We start from the raw sequence: 19,921 nt of genomic DNA on the forward strand, positions 1-19,921 counted from the left end.
AATTCCTATACCAATAATATAGAAAATTTTGCCACTTTGTAACTAAGCTAGGTTTTACTGCCTGTGCAATTTTTCTGACTGATGTATGGAAAAGCACATGAACCTGGCCTTTGATGGGTTTATAAGTAAACAAATATGTGGTCTCCTTTCTATGTCCCGTCCCCCGCACCACTGGCAACTTAGAAAAGAACACCATTTTAAAGGCTTATTTTCCCTCTGCCAGGTTTAGGCAGAGCAGTAGCCCCACTGCTGAATGGGGTTTGGATCTGGTGTAACTCTATACTTGATTAATTTATTTACACCAACTTGATTTACACAAGCTTCCTGTGCATGCAATTGCTCCTTAAAACTGATTTCAAGTAATACACAGTATAAACTGCACATGCATGAAGTCTCTCTCCCTATGTGTATGTCCATTGCAGTTTCAGTTATTTGAAGCTATTGCATTTCAATTTTCCATTCTCCTTTCTGATTTATCACCAAACATTTTTTCCAGCAGTACTTTTACACTGAAAATAAGAAATTTTAAGGGACTTGTTAAAAAGCAATTGAGAAGGAACTTGGCAGTCATATAAACACATACATAATAAATTGAGGTAAAATCTGCAGTAGCTTGGGCATAAAGTGGTTACTGGATGCTCATAGCTTTCATGTATTTTACAGGCAAAAGCTCTCCTTTACACAGAAGCACACCAGTCAGAAATGCTCTGTTCATCTTTATTTTGTTCTCAGGATCAGTTCCCCAAATCTCAAATGTAATGTACTGTATATGGAACAGTCCTCAGTTTCAAGGTTTGAAAGACGTCTGGCAAAACAGATGCCGAAATTACTTCTTTATGTGTGTTCATCATGGCATAGACAGATTTTTCAAAAATATAGCTAAATATATATATTAGATAGTACCACTAAAAACCTGGTCTTGATTAGTGAAGGCCTGGTGTGGACTGATCCCCTTATTATTTGCAATTTGCTCACTTGAGCTAGGAATCCAACATTGTAAACTCAGATGAACACTCTCTACTGATACGAGATTTTTAAGTACCGTATATTTGAATTTAAACTATCTTTTCAGTTGAACTGTCCAAAGGCGACAGTCTTCATTTCCCTTGTACAGCCCTTGAAATGTTAAAAGGATTGTGTGGTGCCGTTTTCTAGAATTCATGAACATCCATTAAGATAATAATAAGAATAATAATTTATTATTTATACCCCACCCATCTGGCTGAGTTTCCCCAGCCACTCTGGGCGGCTTCCAACTGAATATTAAAAACAAAACAGCATTAAAAACTTCCCTAAACAGGGCCACCTTCAGTTGTCTTTTAAAAGTAAAGTAGTTGTTTATTGCCTTGACATCTGATGGGAGGGCGTTCCACAGGGCGGGCGCCACTACCGAGAAGGCCCTCTGTCTGGTTCCCTGTAGCCTCACTTCTCACAATGAGGGAACCGCCAGAAGGCCCTCGGCGCTGGATCTCAGTGTCCGGGCTGAACGATGGGGGTGGAGACGCTCCTTCAGGTATACAGGACCAAGGCCGTTTAGGGCTTTAAAGGTCAGCACCAACACTTTGAATCGTGCTCGGAAACGTACTGGGAGCCAATGCAGATCTCTCAGAACCGGTGTTATGTGGTCCCGGCGGCCACTCCCAGTCACCAGTCTAGCTGCCGCATTCTGGATTAATTGCAGTTTCCGGGTCACCTTCAAAGGTAGCCCCACGTAGAGCGCGTTGCAGTAGTCCAAGCGGGAGATAACTAGAGCATGCACCACTCTGGCAAGACAGTCCGCGGGCAGGTAGGGTCTTAGCCTGCGTACCAGGTGGAGCTGGTAGACAGCTGCCCTGGACACAGAGTTAACCTGTGCCTCCATGGACAGCTGTGAGTCCAAAATGACTCCCAGGCTGCGCACCTGGTCCTTCAGGGGCACAGTTACCCCATTCAAGACCAGGGAATCCCCCACACCAACCCGCTCCCTGTCCCCCCAAAACAGTACTTCTGTCTTGTCAGGATTCAACCTCAAAGATGAATTTTGGAGGATTCAGGGCAGGTAGAAAACTCTGATATTTACAAATGGCCGATTCAGCATACCAGTACCGTTATACTCTTGTTGAAATCCTATCAGAAGCCCGTCTCTGTTTAGAGACAGAGGCAACAAAAGCGGTGATGGCCAGCATTGCTATATCAAGGGGTCCAAGATCGCTTCCAAAATGTTTGCTATATTGCAGGTGGAATTCAATCTCATGCCAGTCAATTCGGGTTACACAAAGTTGAATTGGGGCTTCTGCACAACATAACTGCTTTCAAAAAATAAAAATGGATTTTTTTTGCAGTCAGAAAAGTGGCAAGGGGAATGCACTGGAAAGTATGGAGCAACAAATGCTTGATGTGTTTTTGCACAACCTCCCTGCCAGCAAATCGGAGTGAATCCTCAGCGAGTGCCACAAAACCTCCAGGCACACTTTGCCCAAGCAAATCAGGATGAACACTGAATAAGCATGTCGTATGGAAGCGACTCAAGTGCTAAGATTTAAACCTCGTACAGCTGGCAATTAAAAGGCATTGCTCAAGAAACGCCCCGTTTCCTTCTGCACACCCTCACAGAAAGCCAAGCCCAAAGAGGCAAGCTTGTATGTCGGGTTAATTTTGCTGGAGTGGCGCCTCAAGCCCCTTCCAAGTGCACTTCCTTCCTGCAATTCATGGGTTAATCTTTTCGAAAAGAGCATTTTTCATTTTACCATCTCAGGAAGGAGGAAAAGGAGGAAGGAGAAGAGAGTGAGAGGGGTGGGGGAGGACTGACGAAGGGAAGAGAGAAAAACCCTGCAGAGCCGAGAGGCTGCAGATCACAGGGCCATTCTGATAGCCTCCCGTTGCCACGGCAACGGCAACGGCATTTATCAGTTCCTTATGAGAGCAGGCACAGCAAATCTGCATTGTACATGGCAGCCTTCCAGCCTTTCAAATGAAAGAGCACTTTGAACCGCTGCCAAGTGGGGAAGGAGCGGGGCTGTCAGGCCTGCTTAATGCCGGCGCGTTGAACTGGGGCGCCTCTCATCTTCCCAGAATCCTTCAGGGCTGCGGTGGGCAGCCTGCCAAGCCCTTAGCGGAAGCGAACGGGGAGAGCAGCCAGGCCCATTCACTGCGGAAGGGTGCTCAGAAATTTCCCACATGTGCCATGCCACAAAGGCAGACTGCAGAATGGAAGCCAGAAACGCCACCACCTTCCTTCTTTCTCTCACTGCTGCTAGGGGGACACACTAGCAAATGACCTCTTAGTAGCTGCCTGCACAGTGTGTGTGTGTGTGTGTGTGTGTGTGTGTAGAGCAGGTCCGGCCCAAGACATTTTGGCACCTAAGTCAAACCACCAAATAGTGCCCACCCCACAGAAGGGGTGTGTGAAGATCGACATCAGTAACAAGCAAGGAATAAAGATTTACATGGGGATATGCTGCCCCTGTGGATCCTGCTGCCTGAGGCAGTTGCCTCACCTGGCCTCCTGTCACGTAGAGAATCTGCATGGTGAATACTAAGCATGTCTGGAAGGCAGGCCCTGTAATTGGGGGGACAGGTGGTTGTGGAAGTTCAGTGCCAACATACTCACGAGCCCTGAAGCTAGGCATTCGATAGAACCAGCTCCAGTGTGCTTCACCAGGACTGGAAGCTTGGAAGGAGGGGAATGATGTTCTCTGCTTTCCCAAGGGGGTGTTGTTATACATACGGCCCGGTGGTGTGGCTGCAAATCAGCCGGGGAAAGAGAAAGCCCGTCTAAAATTTCACCTCGCATTTCACAATCTTGCCGGATTGCCTGAGATAGGCCGCTATTCTTGCAGCCCCAGCGCTGCCCGCTTCTGCAAGGTGAAGATACAGCACTGGTGGTTGAACGAGATTGTTGTAAGAATTCAAGTTACAGCACAATCCTGAATGCAGCTCCTAAGAAACAAATCCCATTGAGTTCAATTGGTGTTTCTCCTAGGTAAGCCCATGTGAAAGGTAGTTTGTGTGCTTCAAATATTTATAGCCTACCTTTCCACTCTCAAATCTTCAATGTGCCTTACATCGCAGTCAAAATAGTTCCATAATTCGATTACACTGCAGCCAGAAGAATAAAGCCCAACAGTAGCAGAATCGACAGCAACCTGAAGATCCAACTTTCCATCAAAGGTGCAATCCTTAGGCAGTAATCCTATATATGTCTACTTGGCAGTAAGTCCTTTTGAACAGAGTGCATCTATGTTCTGAGTAAACCAAGGATTGGGCTGTAAAGAGTGTGGATGTCTCTGGCAAGCATATTCCACCACTGAGGTGCCGCAATAGGAGATACCCTGCAGTAGCTGCTCATCTGACTTCTGATGTCAGGGGCATCTAGAACAGGGACTCAAACAATGACTGCCAGCAAACGGGAATACTCCTTCAAGAGAATGCATGTCAACAGTTTTGGACACAGTTTACGCGCTTAATAAATGCTTAGCATTATTCATGTCCAAAACTCTTGACTGTGCTTGCATGGTGGAACATGTCTCTAGATGGAAATCCATTACATGCATTAAATCAGTCTCCCCCACCATCAACTCCCCATCAGCCCCCAGCCAGCATAATTAATGGTCATAGTAATGGGTGTTTTGGTCGAAAACATACCGGAGGGCACCAGGTTGTGGAAGGCTGCATCAAAAGGATTAATGAATCTCTGCCCATGAGAACTAGAAACTTTCCCTTTAAAAGTGAAACCTGATACCTCCTGGATTTGAATCAGGCAAAGTCATGTATGAATATATGCGTGTGGTGTCCGGGTTTGGATGGCAGCGTAAGAGGAGCCGGTAATACGACACAAAATCAAATGTTCCGGCTACCTGTGAGTCTGAAATGTAGCTGTCACCTGTGAAAAATATGACCCTCCGGTGACAACACACACTGCTGAACATCAGTTTGTCACGCAGGACAAGGGAGATCGGAAAAGTAAACCGGGTCACCTATTCTAAACAAACGGCCAGGAATCGCCAGCGGATTAACAGGGTCGTGGTACGGCAGTGTGCCTGATATAACTGGATTTTCTCCCCCTGACCTCGTTCTTCGTTTTGCTGACATTGTGAGAATCTCTGGAACACGCTGGTGATGAATGCCGCAGTGGGGGGAAAAGGCTCTTGAGTGGATTTCTTAAGTTCTCAATGAACAGCTTTCATGGGAACTTTACATTGTTTTGCATTACTCAAAGCACAAGGGCTTCTCCTGGCAATGGAAACAAATTGGCACAATTCTCCGGCTCCCCCCGCCTCTTTCTTTCTTTTTCTTTTTTAAATCTCTATGATCAAGGGAGGAACTCCATTTTCCAGTGCTAGTCATAAGCATTTAGCACAAACAGAATGAAAATCGACGCTCAGGCGCTTGGAAGGAGTTCAGGAAAGCAACGTCTGGCATTCATTCCAAAGTGGAGGTTTGGTTCAGTCCCAGCCCCATTAATGTCAGCGGACTGTTTTCATTTTTCTTCAGCCCACCGTTCAAGAGCTGTTTTCACTACTCTTTACTAAAGAATGTATTCCCAAGCATAAAATCATTCATACACATCCATGTCCAAATATTCTTCTTGCTCTAAAACTATCACCTATCTATGTACAGTGCACAAACACACAGAGGAATTCATTAAAGATAAACTTGCAGCTGTAATGCTAATATTTTAAGATTATTTTTTTCATTTCCTGGCAGCTCAATCCTATGGATGTTTCTTGGGGACATCCTCTTTTTAGGATGTCAGCCTACGTTTACATTCCTCAGTTCCCTTTCTTAAAACAACACTGATCCGGAAATCAAATACAGAAACAACTCCAGGAATAAATCATATATTTCGGAATGTTTGGAGTCAAAACAGCAAGCGACAGAGAAGGGGGTTGGAAATGAAATAATAGCATTGAACCAGCCCATTGATGAAGAAGCTGATATGGTTTAAAGAAACAAAGAAAAGGATGAGCCAAATTGATGAAGATATTCCACTGCTGGCCATTAGCCATAATACGGTAACAAATGCAGCCTCCCCCAGGCCAGTGTCTTCCAGATGTTTTGGACTACAACTCCCATCAGTATGGAAGCTGTAGATCAAAAACTCTGGAGGGTGTCAAGTTGGGGGAGGCTGGTTTAATAAAACCTCCAAGTTTAGAGGCAGTATACCTCGGAGTATCAGATAGTGTGGATAAACAAAATGGATGAGCCAGCATCAGCACTGCTGTCATAGTTGTGATACTGTGATTTTTGAACTGGCACTGGTTGCCCATATCTGGAGACAGTGTAAGACCAGATGGACCATCAAGGCAGTTGTTTACAGGGGCAATACTTTTTTTTTTAACAAACCCAACAAACTCCACCCAGAAAGTTTCCTAAAATTTCCGTTAATTGGCAGGCTCAATGCAAAAGCCCAGTTCATCGTTTTCATGGGCATTTTGCTACTGGGTAAAAGGAGGTGTTTTATATCAAACTAGATCAAAGCTTGAACCACAAGCAACAGAGAGTGTTGTGGCACCTTCAAGACTAAACAGATTACAGTACCTCGGGTTACATACGCTTCAGGTTACATATGCTTCAGGTTACAGACTCCACTAACCCAGAAATAGTACCTCGGGTTAAGAACTTTGCTTCAGGATGAGAACAGAAATTGTGCTCCGGCGGCCGGGCAGCAGCAGGAGCTCCCATTAGCTAAAGTGGTGCTTCAGGTTAAGAACAGTTTCAGGTTAAGAACGGACCTCTGGAATGAATTAAGTACTTAACCTGAGGTACCACTGTACGGCCAAAGCTTCCATGGCTTGAGTCCTCCATGAAGAAACATTGGAAAACTATATCAGAAGCAGATTTACTTGTTTTCCTGGAGGTGAGAATCACTCAGCACTCCTGGATTGGCATCTTAGACTGAGGATGGGGAACTTATGGCCCCCCAGCTATTGCTCATTCATTCATTACCTTAATTTCCCATCTTCCTCCAAGGAGCTTAGTGTTCTTTGCCCCTGTTTTAGCCCCATAACAACCCTGTGAGGTACGTAGGTTGGGCTGAGCTGGCTGGTGCAAGATCACCCAGTGAGCTTCACAGTGAGTGAGGATTTGATTCCGTGTCTCCACACTCCTAGCCCAACGCTCATCAGTGTCATGAGTCATGACCAATGGTAAATGGGAAGATTGAGACTGCAGTCCGACAAGGTCTGGAGGAACACAGGTTTCCCAACCCTTTCTTAAATCCTCCCACCTGGGAGATCTACGCCTTCCAAAGTGGTCAGGGGAGCAGCTATGGAGCAATCCCATGTTATTATCACAACAACCTTGAAAGGTCAGGCTGAGGTCACTCAGTGAGCTGCCCGGAAGAACAGGCGAGATAAGGCTTCTCTCTCTCCCAGTAAGGCCAACAGAAGCAGAGTCCGAGTCCGCCGCGACATGTACGTCGGTATGAATTACCAGGAAGCTTCTTAGGACGCAGTCTCCAAATATGTTAGGAAGGGCGACTCAATCGCGTCTGCAATCGTTCCTGAACAAGACCTAATAGTCCACAGCAGGGGGTTATGCTTGAATCCTTAGATTTCAAGGAAACCTGATACAATTTGCTGACGACTAAGTCTCCCTTAATGCAAGTGAATTAAACTCAAGCAGTTCGGTTTGGTTGCAAGACCCCGGAATAGAAAGGGGTGCACCTCCCTTATCCTGATCAATTTCCCCAATATGTTGCGAACAGAGAAATATCTTGATTCTGAATTCGCCCCGCTCATCCTAGGTAACCACACCATCCTCTCTAAACCACATTCGCCTCTCCAAACAGCCTTACGCCCCCCCCCCTCCGCCAGCTCTTCCTCCTAATGCAAGCGACCGTTCATAATGAGGAATATACCACTTAATCATACGACGGGTGCGTGCGTATCAGCGAATCTATTATTTTAGGTTGTTGGAGGTAATGAATATAACTCTATTTTGGGTCAAGTTCGCTGAACACATCCGATCCTCCTTTCCCCTTTTTGCACCTTGGCCTTCTCTTAGAAATCATCCCCCTCCGCCCAAAATGACCCGTTTCATTCCCACTTAAGAACAAGGTGTAGGCCAAAGCTAAGCCGCTGCCCCTATTTCGCTCAGCGTCTCGTTCTGATCGCCCGTCTTGCTGGCTGAGCTTGCAAAGCAAAGCTAATAACGTGCGGCGAATTTTGCACCATCACGAGAGTTGCGAGCGATGGTCCCTCGGCGGGAATAGCCTTGGGGAAGAAAAATTACCGATTGTGTTGATTTAGTCGTGTTGATTGTTTATGCTCCCAGGAGGAGAGCTGAAAGCAGTCTGTGAAAGCGGGGCGGGCGGGCAGGAGCAGGAGCAGCAGCTGGGGAGGGGAGGCCAAGGAAGGGAGGGAGGGAAGAGCAGGCCGCGATCTCGCTCCCTCTCTCTCTTTCTGCGAAGTACTCAGCAGGAAAATGGCTCTGTCCAGCCTGCGGAGGCCGCGAAGCCGAAGGGCCACACACTCGCGCCCTCTTTTATGGGGTCAAGTTCACCGCATATACTGTGTTAAAGGAAAATATAATGAAAATTATATTTTTAAAAACTTCTTTCTTGGGCAATTCCAAACCTGTTATTCCAAGAAGAAAGGCCTCTGGTTTCTTTATAAATGTATATTTCAACATTTTCCTCCCAATTCATTATAAATCTTTTCCCAGAAGTTTTTTCACCTTGGGACAGGTCCACCACATATGAAAAAAGGTTCCTTCCTTTTCTTTACATTTCCAACAGAGTTATGATAGATCTTTGCTAATTTTACAGAAGTCAAATACCATCTGTACATCAGTTTCATTATATTTTCCTCGAGCCCTCTTTTATGGGCGAGGGGTGCATGAACGGAGCCAAGAGCTCAGCCCCAGCAGCAGGAGCACTTTGCACATGCAAGTAGACAGCTGGATTGCAAGCCAGTAATCGAAAATGAGCCTGCCATCTTTAAGCGTGCTTGCTGCTTGACAGGTGATTGCATGTGTAAAAAAAGCAAAGCAGCCCACTAGGACTGGCTTCAAAGGAAATATGGTTAGGAGTAGAACGCCCAAAAGATCGTTATGTCTAGTTCTGAAATCTAACATCTGAGACAAATCCACGCTGCCTATCAGTATTTTTAACCCGCTCGGTGACACTGGGCAGTGAGTGACCGGCTCCGCCCCACAGAGTTGAACGTGAAGTTGAATGTCACGTTTGAAATCCTAATACAGTAATGAGAGTAGCAGTAACCGTGGTGATGGGAATTGTTTTTTTTTATATAAAAAAATAGGATCCTCAACCCCCTAGTAGCTGTTGCAGAAGCTCATGATGTTCTAAGGCAGCGTTCGCCAACGTGGCGCCCTCCACAGATTGTTGGGCTACATCTCCTATAATCTGTTGGGGTCACCAGGCTAGCGAAGGCTATCCTAAGGGGTCCTGCGGCGCAGAGCTCACAATAGGGGATGTGTGTGTTGAGGGAGAATCCTAATCTGTTCATCATTTGTGTCATTTCTTTGGCGCTATTAAATGAGTGGCAGCCAGTATCCGACATCAGCTGGTACTACGTGTCGAAAACGAAAGCAACTGCTGAGGCTTTTCTTGTCTTTTTTTTTTAAGCGGCAATAATGCATAAGGTTTCAAGGGGAGAGGCGGGTGTAGGGGAAGGGAATAAATACATCTTGGCTTTGTGTTGTTGTTGGTTTTTTTTTAAAAAAAAAACACTTTAAAAAAGACTTGTGAAGGGAGAGAAAATGTCACCTGAGCGAAGGGAACAAAGGGAGGAAAGCATCGGAGCCACTTAAACAGAAAAGAGAACATGAAGACCTTTTTTTTAAAGAGAAGTTTAAAATCTGAAAGGGGCCCAATACTTGAGCGGTTATCTTATCTTTTTTTTTTTAAAGCGATGCAAAACACCGTCTGTGCAATTTACAAGGGAACACCTCTGATGAAACGAAATTTTAAAAACACAGAATGGCGTCATAATTGTTATGCGGATAACTCGGGTGTTTTGACAGACACCTCCTGGCAGCGGAGGGGAGAACTTTTCATCTGACACTAATCTGGAACTGGTTCCTACTCCTAAGCATTTGTGGAATTCAGGAACACATTTCCCTGGCCCTCCACGACATACTCTTCTCCCCACCCTCACCGCGCCGAGCTTGAAAAACAAAACCAGCTGCTTTGGCAGAGGGTCTCTATTTACAGCCATAGGCTTGCACGGAAATTGCCCTCTACCTATTTGTCTCCATCGAAGGGCTGTCCGCCCCCCCCCCCAGGACCACAGGATCAGGCGCCGCTTACTGGTGTGGGTTTATTATTATCATTAGTTTCCAGAGAGGGAGAGGTGTCCGTCTGTTGCAATTTCAAAACACGGCAGGATGGTAGCATCAAGACTAACACCCCGATGATGGCGCGGCCTTTTGTGGACTAGATTTCCTTCATTCTAACTTCTAACCTCCGTTGTCAGATGCATACACTCACCTGGCTTGGCTATAGATTTCGAGAGCGGGGTGGGGTTGGTTGGGGGAGATTTGTTTTGAAAGACCCCATTAGATGGAAAGACACCTTTTTTGGAGACAGCCAACAGAAAGCCTCTGGTCTACTGCGTAATGATCTCTGCACCCAGGCAAAGATGTGAAACGAGTGTGTGTGTGTGTGTGTGTGTCATAAGGAACAACAGGCTGGAGAGCATCTTTTCGCTCCGAAATTTACGACGATGCGGAAAATCTGGAGCCAATATACCGAGCAAAGACAGCCGTCCTGTTTCCCCCATCCTCTTTTTTTTATTAAATATTTTCCTTAAGACGCATTTAATACTGTCGTGCATTTGTTTTATGACTCCTTAATTGTGCTTTCTACTTCCTCGAGTCACTAATTGCTTTGGAAAGGTGGCAGCTGGTTTGGGTTGAAGCAGACAACTCAACCTCGCCAAAACAACAACAACCACCTCCCGCCGCCGCCCGCGCACTCTCTCATCCCCTCCCCGATCCATATTTCATCCGTGATCGTCATATTCCCGTTAGTTGCTGCTAACCAACGCGGGAATGAACGGGAGCTTTGGAGAGGCTCGCAAGGAGTCCCCCTTCCTCCACCTTTGGGAAAGAGCTGGCGGGGGCAGTTTGATTTCTAGCGATGATTGATTCCTACAAAGCTGGATCTTCTCCGGCCAGGCGACGTGGGGTCTGCGGGCGAGCTGGAGCCCTCAACCCGAGACTCAAAGGACTGAACCGCTATGTGGGTCCGCTGCTCCTGCTGCCTTAGCTCGTTCGCTCCTCTCTCCCCCTGTTCATCCTCCACCCCCCACTCTATTCTCCTTTTATTCCACCCCCCAAACCTCGATTTTCTTTGTGTGTTATAAACCCATTCAGGCAGATGCATGGCCCCATCGTTAATAACTATTAATTTCATTTATTTAAATCCCCAGATTACACAAGTGCTAAATAAGCAACATGAGCATAGCCATGATTTATGTTATAAGCAGGAGAGGCTTTACGTTGGCGGGCGGAGGCAGAACAAAGTTATCTGCGACGCAATTGGTCAGTTTGTTAAGTATTCTTTTACTTGATTTTTTTTTTTGGGGGGGAGCTGCCCCTCCCGCCTTCGCCCATGATAAGGACCGGGGACCGGAGGGCTTTCCTTTTTCCATTTAAAACCTGCATATCTCAGAGGCCGGACACAGCTACAGACCCAGCAGCGGCTACAAGACGCAGAATGACTCCTCGGAAGCAGACGTGACCCCAGCTCCTTCGTTTCTCCTCTTTTATCTTCGGTAGCTGCTGATAAACCGAGAGCCCCTCTCTGCTTCCACAACCCTCCTCCTGTAAAGGTGGCTTGGAGAGGTGTGGCCTCGCCTTTTTATTGGTTTCTTTTTTGCCTGTTGCCCCAACTGTGCTTGCTTTGTGCCAGCTCCTTGCCCTTCAGAAGGTTCGAAGGTTTGCTCTGCCTGGTGTGGGGGCATGATATTTTAAAGCAGCGAGGTGAAGAGACTTAAACCCTCCAACAAGACGCACTACCTGTGACCTGGAAGCATCCCCCCCTTAACCCAAATATACATTAATGATGGGTGTGACGCTGCACTATTCAGTGCTTGGGTGAACAGGCACCTTGTACATGTTCAAGGGCATTCTCATTCCATCATCACCATTATTTCCAAAGCATCCCCCCCCCAAAAAAATAGGGAGGGGGTATTTCCAAGGAAGATAGAGGGTCTCCAGTGTAGGTGCCAGCAGCATGCTCCCAAAGTTGGAAATCAAGGTTGATGAGTCATTGAGGAAAAACAAATAGGAACCTTCAGGTACATGAGAAGGCAATTTTGCCCTGTCACTGAAATACGGCCCCACTCTCTAAGTCACCCATTTGAAAGTGCTTATCTGAAAATATTCTGATATTCTTCCGCCACTCCTATCTTAACTGATATGAACGCAGACTTTATGGCTTAAAAACCAAGCCAACTTTTTCTCCCTCCTGCTTCACACTTTGCTTGGGCTGTTGAAGAGTGGTGGAGAAATGGAAAGCTTGCTTGCTGTTTTGTGGCCTTTTTGGTTGGCCTCATAAAGGCATGCTGGATTTCAAGTTCGGCTTTGCTCATGCTGCACTGGGGAGCCAAGGAACCTGCCGATACCACCAGGGGGTTGAGGGTTACCCCCTCCCCCAGGGGCTCTATTTGGCAAGTGAGGGGTCGGGGTGCTTTTAATCCGGAGGGTGACTCACCATGAAGGTGCCTGGCAATGGAAATCGGAAAGGCAAGCAAGAGAGTGCTGCAGCAGAAGAGTGGACCCTTCCAAGAACTGTCAAGCAGAAAGAGGAAGTCTCAGGCCAGAACCAACATTAGGCATCTTTTCCTCATGGTCCCATTCAGCCTCTTCACAGAAATCTCAATGGACAGAGAGCCCACAGGTCAAAGGAAAGGGAAAGTGCAGCAGGAAACCTGCAGCCACACCAAAGTCCTTCAGGCAGAAACCAATTTCATCTGACTTGAGAACAGGACTCAGCTGGCGCAGGTCCAGTTTTGCTTCCATCCAGCTGGGCCAAGAGGAGGCTGGCTGGCTGGCTGGCACCCGGGATGTTAAGCTCTTCTTGGACAACCCAGGGAACATCCAGTGAAAGGCGGCCAGACGCTCCCTGGACTCTTGTCCAAGGTCACGCTTGGAGAATCCAGGCGGAATTCCTCCAGTCCAGAAGATATCACTCCACTGCAGTGGTGGTGAAAAGGCAGCCTTGGAAACACTTTGTCGGTGGTCCAAAACAATGCTTTCATCCACTTTCTTTAGAACACACCGATTCTGACCTTGTGTCAAGGAATTCCCACTGCGTTTGACAGAATTCTGAGATGTGTGTTAGAAACCAGACCCTTAAATACAGAGCCCAAAGGAGATTCCAGCCTTGTAAAAAGCTAGAAAATGCTCTTGGGAGAGACCTCTGCGAGCATTTTGCCTTGATGAACATGTCAGTGACATGTTACAATGACCCAATCTCTATTCCAGCCGATTTCATCCTGTCTTCCTGTTGCCTGCTTCCCCCTCTAGCAGACGTTTCCATGGCTGGGCCTACTTTTTGCCTTTCCCATACTGCAGTATTAAAGGCCATGCAACTTATCGAGAAGGCGGTGGTACCCAGAAGGGAATGAAATGGGCTAATGCGGTGAAGTTCCCAAAAGAAAGCCTTTACTTTGGAAGGCAACTGGATGGAGAAGCGCTGGTGCCTAGTGTCTTTCCCACAGCTTCCATTACTGGACATTCACCCATGTTAAATGGGGCTACCTTTGAGTTAGCAGTTTAGGTTGCAGGACCAACATTGGAGGGTTGAAACTTGAGGTGACTGTGCGATCCTATGCATCTCTTATTCAGAAGCGAGTTCCCTGCAGTCCCATGGGACTTACTATTGGTAAGTAAGTCCCTTTAAACACAGTGGGGTTTATTCACGAGTAAATGTGAAAAGAATAGTGCTATAACAAAGCAGCCCCTTTATACATCACCTTGGAAGCAATGCCCATTGAGTTCAATGGGACTTTCTCCCAGGGACTTACTATATAGGACTGCAGCCTAAATCTTGACTGCAAGCATGTAATATTTGAAAGACAGTGGTGCTAATTTTAGCAGAAGAAGGCTATTTCCTCAAGATCTCAAACAAGGATTGGTGAATCCTTGACACACACAGGGGTTGGTGACTGAAAGCTCTATGCAAACTGGGGAATGAATGTGTGTTCTGGTCCTCCTTGGTGACACTTGTAAACCCAGAAGCAGGTTGCCCTAATGATTCTGGATTGAGATGAAGCAGAAGGGCGTGGCCCTCTGCATGCATAAGCACTTTGAATAAAAACAAAGGCCCTTTCAGTGTTTCTTCCCCCACCTCTCTTCCCTCCTCAGCAAAGAGCTAAGTAAATATTATTCCAAGGCAAGGGTTAGCCATCCCAACCCAGCTCATAATATCCTACGGTTTCTCCGCGGATAGCACCCTTTCTTCTCCCCGAGGAATGTTGACTCACCCCCGGGCAGCTCATTACTCTGCAAGGGCAGGAGTGCGAGTGGGTGACGCAACGCGGATCGCAGCCTGCCCAGGGACGCCTGGCAGGCAAGCCTCTTCGCAACCCGAGTCCCGGCAGGGAAAGTTTACGAGGATTGTTCTTTGGGGCGTGGGGAGAGCGGCTCCAGGCTCTGCAGGCACGGAAAGCGGCGAGCTGCCGGGAGAGGAAGCTAGGCTCACAGTCACCCCTTTGCCTTGGCTGAGGGAAAGGGGCTTGGGCATGCAGAGCCAGCCAGGGCGGCAACTTCAAAGCAAAAGGGCGGCCCGGTCTTTGCGGTGGGGGTGGGGGGCGAGGGAGAAGCAGCATCAGAGAGACGCTCACCTGCTTTGGCCCAGTGGAGAGCCTTCCAGTTCCTTGCAATCCCAGACTGTGGAAGGCAGGAAAATGGGCACACAATGCTCCCTGCCTCCCTGATTTTGCAGATAGATCTCACCGAAGTTCTTCACTCAAGAAAGACTCTCCTTGAAACGGAGCTGCATTAGAGAGCCCAGACTTAATAGCAGGAGGCTGCAGCACTGACAAAAAGTGTGTATGTGTGTCATTACAAGAAGATCCAAAGAGGGAGAAACATTCCGACCTGATACTTTTTGAAAATGAGGCTCTGTTCCTAGTAAGCGAGCAAGCAAGCTCGCTCCTCATGTAAGTTATAAACAAGGCAGACCAGCCTCAGGGTACAGAAGGAAATGTCTCCAAATCCTCCTACATATTCGCCTTCCATTTTGACAGCAACGAATTGTGCCGTTGCCAGAGCCTAGAAGGAGCACTTAGCGCCGCCCAGAGCTGGAAGGAAAACAAAACAGGGCAAAAACACCTCACCAAACCCCCCCCCCACCACAATCCACAACCCGACACGTTCGTGCAGGCAGGAAAACTCCGCCAGGAAGGCGCAATAGTATTCTCCTCCATGTGCTTTCCTGGCCGCGTTTTCCCTTTGGGGGAAGCTGCCTTGAAGGAGATGGGAAGCAAAGAGGGGCGGAGGAGGGGGAAGAGCCAGTGTTTAATTTTCCAAACATAGCCTTCGGTGTGCGTGTGTGTGAGAGAGAGTTTCCTTGGTTTCCAAGGGGCAGCTCGCCTCGCTTCAGCGGTTGTACACACACAAGGGGAGGAGGGAGGAAATGGGCAGGGTTCCGAGCATGCGCAATTTCCACGCAACAAGTGGGCTCCCTGTCCGTAGACACAGAGGAAGCGCGGGGCGGGAGGGGAGAGGAGAAGACGCGGGAGGGAGCTGCCCAGCCAGCCAGCCAGCGAGTGCTACGAAAGGGGAACTGCAAATGCTAAGGGGGGGGGGGAGAGCGAGCGCGCGGCGGTGACGTGAACGCCCCACCCAGGTGGCATCCGAGCTGGGGGGAGCGCGGGAGCGAAGCGAGCGAGAGGCCAATGGAGCGCCGCGCCAGGAGGAGGGGCAGAGCCGCACTCGGAACGCGCGGCGGCGGCGGCGGCGGCAGCCCAGAGTGACACTCCGGCTTCCCCCTCGATTCGAATTCCGAGCGGCGCTCGAGGATGTGAGTGGAGGAGCTGGCGGCGCCGCCGCTGCTACTACTCGCGAGGATGCCGCCGCCGCCGCCAACCTGAGGCGCGCGCACCCGCCCGCCCGCCTGCCAAGACAGCACCCCGCCACCGCCGAGGCGCTCGCTCCGGGGGCGCCCTTCGTCCCTACCCCGCTCTGCCCACCCGTCGCTCCTTCCCCCCCCCAAAACCACCTCCGCCCACCTTGCCGCGCTCGGGTCAGCAGCAGCAGGTAGCGGAGCTCCGCTTGTCCTGTGCCCCCGCCCCGCGCTCAGCTTCCCTCCTCGGCGACGTCTCTTCTCGCCCACCCCTTTCCTCCACGCCGCCAACAGCGCGAAAGAAGAGGAGGAGGAGCAGCAGCAGCAGCAGCAGGAGCCGCTTAGAGACACCGAAGAAGCGGCAGAAGCAGCTGCTGGAGGGAGGAAGGAAGGCGGGAGGGAGCAAGCGAGGGAGGGAGGGGAGCCAACCCCTCCCCGCGCCTCACGCCCCTCGCTCGAGGAGACTCGGAAGCGCTTCACGCCAGGCCAGGTAAAAGGAAGGAGAGAAGGAAGGAACCGAGAAGCAGGGAAGGTCCCCCCCCCGCCTCTCGCTCGCCCGCTGCCCCCCGCCCCCTCCAAAGAGCGGGAAAGCGGGAGCCGGTCCCACCCCCAGTGCAGGGTGGCCGGAGCAGGTTAGCGGCTGAGGCAGCAGCGCCCGCGCACCGGACAGAGCCCGAAGCCGCCCTCCTCGTCCCCCAGCAGCCATGTCGGCGGCGCAGGTGTCGTCGTCCCGGCGGCAGTCGTGCTACCTGTGCGATCTGCCGCGCATGCCGTGGGCCATGATCTGGGACTTCAGCGAGCCCGTGTGCCGGGGCTGCGTCAACTACGAGGGCGCCGACCGCATTGAGTTCGTCATCGAGACCGCGCGGCAGCTGAAGCGAGCGCACGGCTGTTTCCAGGACGGGCGATCGCCGGGGCCGCCGCCGCCCGTGGGCGTCAAAGCCGTGGCGCTGTCGGCTAAGGAAGCGGCGGCGGCGGCAGCTGCAGCAGCCGCGGCTGCCGTACAGCAGCAGCAGCAACTGAACCATGTGGACGCTGCCTCCTCGAAAGCGCCGTCGGGCCTGGAGCGCTACGGACTGAGCGAGCCGCGCAGCCGCTTCGAGTACCCGCCGCCGCCGGGCAGCCACGGAGGCCGCATGCCCAACGGCCTGGGCGGCCCCAACGGCTTCCCCAAAGCGCCAGACGACGGGCCGCCCGAGCTGAACCGCCAGAGCCCCAACTCCTCGTCGTCGTCTTCCTCGTCGTCGTCGTCGCGGCGAGCGGCGCACGGTGGCTTGGTGAGCGGCCTCCCTCCAGGAGGCGGCGGCGGCGCCCAGCTCAACGTGCCGCCCAACCTGCTGCCGCAGACGCTGCTCAACGGGCCGGCCTCGTCCGGGGTGGCGCTGCCTCCTCCGCGGGGCCCTCCGGCTTCGTCGTCCTCGTCGTCTTCGTCGTCGTCCTCGACGTCCTCCTCGGGCGACCCGTGCGGGAAGCGCCCCGGCTCGGTGTCGAGCAGCGGCGACCAGGAGCGGGAGCTGAAGGAGAAGCAGCGCAACGCCGAGGCGCTGGCCGAGCTGAGCGAGAGCCTCCGCAACCGCGCCGAGGAGTGGGCCAGCAAGCCCAAGCTGGTGCGCGACACGCTGCTGACGCTGGCCGGCTGCACGCCCTACGAGGTGCGCTTCAAGAAGGACCACGCGCTGCTGGGCCGCGTCTTCGCCTTCGACGCCGTCTCCAAGCCCGGCCTGGACTACGAGCTGAAGCTCTTCATCGAGTACCCCAGCGGCTCGGGCACCGTCTTCTCCTCCGCCTCGGGCGTAGCCAAGCAGATGTACCAGGACTGCATGAAGGACTTCGGCCGCGGCCTGTCGTCGGGCTTCAAGTACCTCGAGTACGAGAAGAAGCACGGCTCCGGGGACTGGCGCCTGCTGGGCGACCTGCTGCCCGAGTCCGTGCGCTTCTTCAAGGAGATGGTGGGCGCCGACATGTTGCCGCAGCCCTACCTCGACGCCTCCTGCCCCATCCTGCCCACCGCCCTCGTCAGCCTGCCCAGGACCCCCACCTCCTCCTCCTCCTCTTCTTCCTCCGGCGGCGGGGCGGGCGGGCCGGCCTCCAGCCGCGGGCCCGGAGCGGGAGGCGGAGGCGGCGGCGGCCTGCGCAAGAGGAAGGCCTCTCCGGAGCCTTCGGACTCGGCTTCGGAAGGCGGCCTGAAGCTGAGCGAGGAGCAGCAGCGGCAGCAGTGGATGGCTAGCCAGAGCGAGGCGCTCAAGCTCACCATGTCGGCGGGGGGCTTCGGCGGGGTGCCTCCTCCGCCGCCCCCTCCGCCGCTGGGGCCTCACTCCAACCGGACCACCCCGCCCGAGTCGGCCCCGCAGAACGGCCAGTCGCCCATGGCGGCGCTCATGTCGGTGGCCGACACGCTGGGCAACGCGCACTCGCCCAAAGACGGCAGCTCGGTGCACTCGACCACGTCGACGCGGAGGAACAGCAGCAGCCCCGTGTCGCCCGCCTCGGTGCCCGGCCAGCGCCGCAGCCTGGCGTCGCGCAACGGGGACATGAACCTGCAGGTGGCTCCCCCGCCGCCCAGCGCCCACCCGGGCATGGACCAAGTGCACCCGCAAAACATTCCCGACTCGCCCATGGCCAACAGCGGACCCCTGTGCTGCACCATCTGCCACGAACGCTTGGAGGACACGCACTTCGTGCAGTGCCCCTCGGTGCCCAGCCACAAGTTCTGCTTCCCGTGTTCCCGGGAGAGCATCAAGGCGCAGGGGGCCACGGGCGAAGTCTATTGCCCCAGCGGCGAGAAATGCCCCTTAGTCGGTTCCAACGTGCCTTGGGCATTTATGCAGGGCGAGATCGCGACCATTTTAGCGGGGGACGTGAAAGTGAAAAAGGAGAGAGACCCTTAAAAAACAAAACAATCCGAACAGCCAAGGCGACTCCCTTCAGACGCCTGAAGATGGAGAATTGTGAATATCGAGAAACAACCCGCGGGACAATACTGCAAAAAGTTTAGTCTTATGTATAGACCTTATTTTCGTCGTATGTTTCTATATTTTGAAACAAAGGTATGTACCCTTCTTCATTTGAAGGATAGAGCTGTTCTTTTTTCGTTTTGTTTTTGTTAAAACAGAATATAATATTGTTTGGTTACCACATAATACCTGTTTCTCATTTCTTTGGCAGTGTGTTGGCTAGGTACACAGTTAAATAGCCCTTAGCGATTACCTGCTGCTGGTGTGTATTTTTGTAAATGTATGCACTTCTCTAAAATAAGAAAATTGAAAAAAAAAAACCTTTTCTTTTTGCCAAGGCCAGTGTTGATGCCTAAAAAAATGCTACAAAAATGGTGACAGCTTATGTTTTAAAAGCCCAGAGTGTTAGTCTTTTACTTTTACTTTCCATCTTTTATTGTTTGTTTTGTTTTTTTAATTTCTTTTTGTTCGTTTGCAAAATGGTGGGAGTGGTATAGGGGTGGGATTTTTTTTGCAACTTTGTAAAGAAAAAAAATGTTTCAGTTTGTTTCTATTGACCTGAACATTTTCGATCTTCATGTTGTTTTTGTTTTTGCTTTATTGATGCACGAAAGCTTTTGAACACTAGAGCAAAATTGCTGTACATGGAAAACTTGCTCTGTTTGTCCTTTATACATTTCTGTAGTTAACAGAACACTGTAATGTGCCTTGGAGCTTAGTAAATTGTAATAAATTCAATTGATATTAATAGTTTCTGAGTAAGTTTTTCTTTTCCCAGTAGTTGCCCCTTTTTGATTGCCTCACTATTCTGCTTCAAACCTGCGTTTTATTCTGTGTCATTTGTACATACACAACTAGAGATTTACCTAATGAGGCTAACTAACATATCTAGCCATTGGCACTGTGCCTGCTTACATTTCACCTTTTAATATTGACAGAACAGTTGCTG

The 19,921-nt window shown here is 50.5% G+C and overlaps 1 protein-coding gene across 1 annotated transcript; it reads left to right on the forward strand.

Moving 5' to 3' along the window:
- Positions 1-16,584: 16,584 nt before the first annotated feature.
- Positions 16,585-19,720, forward strand: IRF2BPL (interferon regulatory factor 2 binding protein like). Its single transcript, XM_082232906.1, has one exon. The coding sequence runs from the start codon at positions 16,723-16,725 to the stop codon at positions 18,904-18,906; it is 2,184 nt and encodes a 727-aa protein (XP_082089032.1). The 5' UTR covers positions 16,585-16,722; the 3' UTR covers positions 18,907-19,720.
- Positions 19,721-19,921: the final 201 nt, after the last annotated feature.

This window comes from Podarcis vaucheri (assembly GCF_965113315.1).
Source record: "Podarcis vaucheri genome assembly, chromosome: 1".
Lineage (NCBI taxonomy): Eukaryota > Metazoa > Chordata > Lepidosauria > Squamata > Lacertidae > Podarcis > Podarcis vaucheri.